General features: G+C 44.7%; 1 protein-coding gene across 7 annotated transcripts in view; it reads left to right on the forward strand.

Moving 5' to 3' along the window:
• Positions 1-7,500, forward strand: part of fnbp1b (formin binding protein 1b) — a 78,559-nt gene that overhangs the window by 51,920 nt on the left and 19,139 nt on the right. For all 7 annotated transcript variants that reach the window (XM_080847397.1, XM_080847400.1, XM_080847398.1 and 4 more), the window contains exons 6-8: positions 986-1,090; positions 4,647-4,775; positions 4,965-5,111. In XM_080847397.1, coding sequence (XP_080703523.1) covers positions 986-1,090; positions 4,647-4,775; positions 4,965-5,111 — 381 coding nt within the window. The remainder of the gene's footprint in view (positions 1-985; positions 1,091-4,646; positions 4,776-4,964; positions 5,112-7,500) is intronic.

Consider the following 7,500-nt stretch of genomic DNA (forward strand, 5'->3'; position numbering starts at 1 on the left):
CGACAAGATAGCAGACTAAACTGCTGAACTAAACTGCATCGTTCCTCTCCTTGACATGAGTTTAATGTGAAAGCCTGATGTCATCCAGCACAAGACCCCATGCTCTGTGTATCTCTGGCATCACTCAGGATTGGGCGACAGTGATTTTCTGATTTCCTGGGTGTTTTATCAGGCACAGTGCATTGTGGGGGATACTGTAGAGGCCATTTTCCACTTCCTGTCCAGTTTAGTACCTCAGTGGTTATCCCATTACCTCATACTTGACACACTTTGGAGCCCCAACAATCCTGCGTGTTTATGCAATGATGACATTTGCCAATTATTCACTGGCTAATGAGAGAAATAGGTCACACACACACACACACACACACACACACACCAAACACACACTAACACACTCAACAGAGTACATGCACACACAAAGCGAGTGCCATCAGCGTTCAGGTGTAGATCCAATGTTGCCATTAGAAATGGCCAGCCAGTCTTTGTCTGATCATGCAAACGTCGAGACAGAGCTCAATGTCTGTATCCATTAAGAATGGCCTATTACTGGATCATACTGTCTGGGGCCAATCGTAATAGCTTTTACAGATTTGTGTGTCCAGTCACAGTGGCTTTTACATTGGGCAGTTAGAGAGAAAGAAAGAGAGAGAGAGAGGGAGAGAGAAAGAATGGAGAGAGAGAGAGAGAGAGAGAGAGAGAGAGAGAGAGAGAGAGAGAGAGAGAGAGAGAGAGAGAAGAAGTCAGATGCTTTTACCTCTCCTTAGGACTAAGGTCTCTCAGGACTCAGATTCACACATCTTCCTGAAAAAACCTCATGTATGCCTTCACCATATCGTTACCACTTCACCAGATATTTTGTCACCGCTGCTAGGTTTATGGTCATAATTCATATGTGTTCATTGTGAAGCAGGTGGTATTAAGTGATAAATGTGATCATGTCTAACGATCTTCTTCTCCCTCTCTCCGTTGTGTCTGTCCGCAGTGCAAGAGGCGCTTCGAGAGGGACTGCAAAGAGGCCGACAGGGCCCAGCAGCACTTCGAGAAGCTGGATGCAGACATCAATGTAACGAAAGCAGATGTGGAGAAGGTAAAAACATGTGTGTGTGTGTGTGAGAGAGGGAGAGGGGGTTGAGTGTGTGTACATGCTGTATGATGTATTGATGTGTGTATTGGTGACTGTAGTGTGTGTGTCCACTTGTGGGTGTGTGTGCCCTTGTGGGTGTGTGTGTGTGTGTGAATGTGTCTCTGTGTGTGTGTTTATGTGTGTGTGTGTGTGTGTGTGTCTGTGTGTGTGTGTGTGTGTTTGTGTGTGTGTGTGTGTGTGTGTTCCTTCCTTCCTTTCAGTTGTTGGAACGGTTGGCCAAGTCTCACTGCTGTTATTTCTTTCTATGTGTCTTTTGCTATATGTGTGTTTTCATATGTCTGAGCTGGTAAGTCAGTTGCCCCTGTTGGATTACATAGAACAGACACTAGTGTGTATGTGTGTGGGTGTGTGTGTGTGAGAGAGAGAGAGTGAGAGTGTGTGAGAGAATGAGAGTGTGAGAGAGAGTCTATAGACTGTAGCTACAGGGTTTATCTATTTTCATGGGTAGCTTTGAACACATATATTCCATTAACACACATACTACCAGACCCCTCAAGATCAACAAGGCTAATGATAACGTGGTGTCAATGCCACAGATAGCCCCTACACCTGCTCTTACTCATTCCATACATACACACATGCTTGTACACACACACACACACACACACACACACACACACACACACACACAGTAACACATACAATGAACACATAACATTCATCTAAAAAAAGAGGGATGAGAAGTATTATGTGTGATTTATTATGTGTGTGTGTGTGTGTGTGTGTGTGTGTGTTTGTGTGTGTGTGTGTTTGTGTGTGTGTGTGTGTATGTGTGTTTCATATTTCTATTTTCCTTCATTGCCGAATAACATGACCTCATTCCTCACACATCACTGTTTAAACTCATTTGAGTTTTTTCCAGTGCTTTCTCCTTCAGTTGCAAGTCATTGGCTCTCATTCATATCACATGACTGTCCCTCTTCTCTGATTGGCTCCTTGCCAATGCCTGTTGTCGCCGTGGCATTCCTGTACCATGACGCATCCTACTGCGGTTGTCCTGGAAACGCTGTGCTTTAAATGGGTGTCTGTGTTGTAATTGGATCTGTGTTAAATAATGTGGAAATATGACTGCATTTCTGACAGCGTTTTAGCGAGTGAGCAATGATTGCGAGGTGACTAATGCTCACTTGAAACATCGGTGCATTTTATCACGATGTTTGATTATGGACTAAACAGCTATGAGAGTGCTGTCATGCACCCTCCTCCAGTTGTTCAATGCCATGCCATCTTTGGCCTAGAACTGTTTGATAGTCTCCAAGCTTTAAGCAGTGTTTTGATATTATGGTCTATTTTGGTGTATCTGTGTGTGAGAGAGAGAGAGACTGTATGTGTGCGGACTCTCCTTAACATTTATCTGTAAGCTAACTCTTGTGTGTGTGTGTGTGTGTGTGTGTGTACCTTATTCCCCACCTTGCTTGAAGCGATGTTACAATAAGGTAGGTTCAAGGTGCCGTGTGTCTTATTAAGAAAGCCACTGTGGCGACCTGTTTGTCAGTATGACCTCACATACACACATATACAATATGCACTCTTATTCACACACTCTATCTCTCTGTCTCTCTGTCTGTCTGGCATACAGGTACACACACACACGCACACAGACACAGACACACACACACAGACTCAGCGCCACTAAGTAAGGTCTTGTCTAGTAATGGCTGTCAGTCACGCTTGACCAGTAGCATGGCTGGGAATGTTTGTTGTAATACCAGCACATGCCCCCATCTGTAGGTTAATAAAGTCTGTCTGCCACCCTGTCTGATACACAGATATGTAATAGCAGAAAAAATAGGCAGTTCAGGGGAGATATACAGATATCTATCAGCAGTGTTTATGTCCATGTCACAGTGTTCAGCGGAGATATACAGATATCTAACAGCGGAGAAAGAAGTCAGGGTTCATGTCCGTGTCCAAGTTGTGAATTATGATATGCCTGTCTGTCTGTCTGCTGGTGCTGCGTCATGAAACTGTGTGCGAGTGTGTGTGTGTGTGTGCGTGTGTGTGTGTGTGTGTGTTTGTGTTTGCAAATGTGTGTGGTTTTTCACAGAACTGGAGTGCTAAATCTACACCTAGTGCGATTGATTCGTTTCCTGGGTAACCTGACGACCCGAAACAGTGGTTTGGTTTTCCTGAAGTACAAACAGGAAGTAGCTTAATGCTATGGTTTCATGTTTGCAGGCTGCCATGGTGACACTGACATCTACCATCTCTCCTTGACTGTTGTTATCCTGTGCTTTGCCAACCAGCTTCTTGCGATTATCTTTTGCTTTTGTGTGTGTGTGTGTGTGTGTGAGTGTGTGTGTCCGTGGCTGTGTGTGAGTGTGCGTGAGTGTGTCCAAGGCTGTGTGTGTGTGTGAGTGTCTTCATACTGTATGTGTGTGCGTGAGTGTGTCCATGGCTGTGTGTGTGTGTGAGTGTCTTTATGTGTGTGTGCGTGAGTGTGTCCATGGCTGTGTGTGTGTGTGTCAGGAGGGGGGGCTACACCTGTTACTGCTGCCCCTGTGCTTCCCTTTTTGCATGGTTGTAGCGAGGGGGGGAGCCAGCATGCACACACACACACGCACATGCAAATGCACTGACGCAATATAAATACACATACACACAGTTGGTCGCTCTTCCCTGTGTCACTCTCATGCTTGGTTGCTGTTTGATGCAGGAAATAAGTCTGAGCCTGACACCATCCCTTGATCTGTTACCCACTCTGTCTCTCTCTGCTGCTACATTTGAGCTGTCTGTGGCTGTCTCTGTGTCTGTCTGTCTGTGTCTGTCTGTCTGTGGCTCTCTGTCTGTCATTTTGTGTATGTACTGTAAGCAGAAGGGTCTTTCAGTGTTTTTCTGTAAGCAGTGGAGTGAATGAGTTACATAGAGAGAGAGAGAGAGAGAGAGAGAGAGAGAGTGTGTGTGTGTATGTGTGTCAGTGTGTGTGTGTGTGTCTGTGTGTGTGTGCTGTGACTGTCAAGAAAGAAAGTAGGCCCAGAATGAAAGTGAGTGAGCGAGAAGCATTGAGTTTCAGTGGGCTTTTTTATCTGGCCACCCAGTCTAAAGCTGGAGACGGCTTCCTCAACCCTCCTTCCTTGTTTCCAGGTTGGTGTCAGTGCGCAGCGGCGTGAGTGTTGCTCAGGTTTGAAGCAGAGAGATTTTCAAGCAGAACTGTCAAGGATTGGGTCTGACCCTAGATGTGGGTGTTGAGGGTGTAGGGCAAGCATGCATGTCTGTGTGTAGGTGCACATACAAGTGTGTGTTTCTGTGTGTGAATGTTGGGGGTATGTAAAGTGCTGCTCTGTCTCTGCTCTTTGGATATTTGTGTGTTTAAGTGATTTATATGTTCAGAGGTGTGGCTATGAAAGATGCTTACCCTTTGACCCCTGTCTCGTTCCACTGTTAATCGGTAGATAATATTTCAAACATTCTTAAATAACTCTCACCCCCCCCCCCCCCCCCCCTTCCTCTCTCTCTCTCCCCCTCTATCTGTCTCCCTTTTTCCATTTTTATCTCTCAGGCGAGGCAGCAGGCTCAGATGAGACACCAGATGGCTACGGACAGTAAGAATGAATACGCAGCGTACCTGCAAAAATTCAACCAGGAACAGAATGACCATTACTACACCACTATCCCCAGCATTTTTCAGGTATGCACCAACCGAAAGGCTCTCTCTCTTTCCCTCTCTCTCTCTCTCTCTCTCTCTCTCTCTCTCTCTCTCGCTCTCTCTCTCTCTCGCTCACCCTCACACACACACACACACACACACAGACACACACAAACACACTTATTTCACATAAATCTGTAATAAATCCTTTTTTGCACCTTTTATAAACAGAAAATCCAGGACATGGAGGAGAAGAGGATTGAGAGGCTGGGTGAGTCCATGCACACCTTCGCTGAGGTGGACCGAACCATCCTGCCCATCGTGGGCAAGTGTCTAGACGGCATGACTAAAGCTGCGGAATCGATTGAAGCCAAGGGTGTAAGTCTATCACACACACACACACACACACACACACACACACACACACACACCACACACGTGCGCATATGAACAAACACTGATAAATCAATATATACTGGTCTTGTCAATGGTGTGTATTCTCACTGGAAGGCAAGTGGAAGTCGTGTATCTATCTCTCTATATACAGCCGCGGAAAAAATTAAGAGACCACTTCAAAATTATCAGTTTCTCTGGTTTTACTATTTATTGGTATGTGTTAAAGTAAAATGTACATTTTTGTTTTATTCTATAACCTACTGGCAACATTCCTACCAAATTTCAAATACAAATATTGTCTTTTAGATCATTTATTTGCAGAAAAATGACAATTGGTCAAAATAGCAAAAAAGATGCAGTGTCTTAAGATCTCGAATAATGCAAAGAAAACAAGCTCATATTCATTTTTAAACTACACAATACTAATGCTTTAACTTAGGAAGAGTTCAGAAATCAATATTTGGTGGAATAACCTTGATTTAAAATCACAACTTTCATGTGTCTTGGCATGCTCTCCACCAGTCTTTCACATTGCCGTTTGGGTGACTTTATGCTACTCCTGGCGCAAGAATTCAAGCAGCTCGGCTTCTTTTCATGGCTTGTGACCATCCATCTTCCTCTTGATCACATTTCAGAGTTTTTTTTATGGGATTCAGGTCTCGAAATTGGGCTGGCCATGACAGGGTCCTGATCTGGTGATACTCCATCCACACCTTTACTGGCCTGGCTGTGTGGCATGGAGCATTGCCCCGCTGGAAAAAACACTTCTCAGAGTTGGGGAACATTGTCAGAGCAAAAGGAAGCAAGTTTTTCTTCCGGGACAACGTTGTACTTTGCCTGGCTGAGGTTTGTAAAAGGCCATAAGAATTGAACCAAAGCCGACTGGAGGGTCTCCTAGTTCGTCTTCTCTGATGAGTCCAATTTTCAGCTTTGCCCAACACATGGTCGTCTGATGGTTAGACGGAGACCTGGAGAGGCCTACAAGCCACAGAGTCTTGCACCTACTGTGAAATTGGACTCATCAGAGAAGACGAACTAGGAGACCCTCCAGTCGGCTTCGGTTCAATCCTTATGGTCTTTTACAAACCTCAGCCAGGCAAAGTACAACGTTGTCCCGGAAGAAAAACTTGCTTCCTTTTGCTCTGACAATGTTCCCCAACTCTGAGAAGTGTTTTTTCCAGCAGGGCAATGCTCCATGCCACACAGCCAGGCCAGTAAAGGTGTGGATGGAGTATCACCAGATCAGGACCCTGTAATGGCCAGCCCAATTTCGAGACCTGAATCCCATAAAAAAAACTCTGAAATGTGATCAAGAGGAAGATGGATGGTCACAAGCCATGAAAAGAAGCCGAGCTAATGGAATTCTTGCACCAGGAGTAGCATAAAGTCACCCAACGGCAATGTGAAAGACTGGTGGAGAGCATGCCAAGACACATGAAAGTTGTGATTTTAAATCAAGGTTATTCCACCAAATATTGATTTTTGAACTCTTCCTAAGTTAAAGCATTAGTATTGTGTAGTTTAAAAATGAATATGAGCTTGTTTTCTTTGCATTATTCGAGATCTGAAGACACTGCATCTTTTTTGCTATTTTGACCAATTGTCATTTTTCTGCAAATAAATGATCTAAATGACAATTTTTTTATTTGAAATTTGGTAGGAATGTTGCCAGTAGGTTATATAATAAAACTAAAATGTACATTTTACTTTAACACATACCAATAAATGGTAAAACCAGAGAAACTGATAATTTTGAAGTGGTCTCTTAATTTTTTCCGCGGCTGTATAAACAGATCAACACGGATAAATACAGATCAATAAATACACCAGATCAACAGCCAAAGCTGGATAAATGCACACAGACATACAGACGTGCTTCTCCTGGCTTTTAAAATTTTCTCTTCTCCGTCTTCTCTTTCCTCCTCTCTGTGTATCTTCATCCCTCTGTCCAGCTATCTCCCCCCCCCCCCCCCCCCCCCCCCCCCCCCCCCATCCTCTGGGCTCACCTGCCACACCCTTGTTTTGTTGTAAGAGCAGATGGTCAGAAAGTGGAGGTCTGCCAGGTTAACAAGGGAGTTTCCTGTTCCTCTCGGCTCACCGTGGTTGTGTGTGCGTGTGTGTGCGTGTGTGTGTGTGTGTGTGTGTGTGTGTGTGTGCGTGTCTGTGTGTTCAGTTGCTTATGTTGCAACACACACACACACACACACACACACACACATGCACTCACACAGATCCACCACCCCCCCCCACACACACACACACAACCTCTCTCACTCTCTCTTGTTTCCCTCTCTGTGTTGTCACATCACTTTTTCCTAATTCTCCCCCTCCCCTCCCCTGCTCTTCCTTCTTTCTCTTCCTGCTTTCACTT

Source organism: Sprattus sprattus, assembly GCF_963457725.1.
Source record: "Sprattus sprattus genome assembly, chromosome: 11".
Lineage (NCBI taxonomy): Eukaryota > Metazoa > Chordata > Actinopteri > Clupeiformes > Clupeidae > Sprattus > Sprattus sprattus.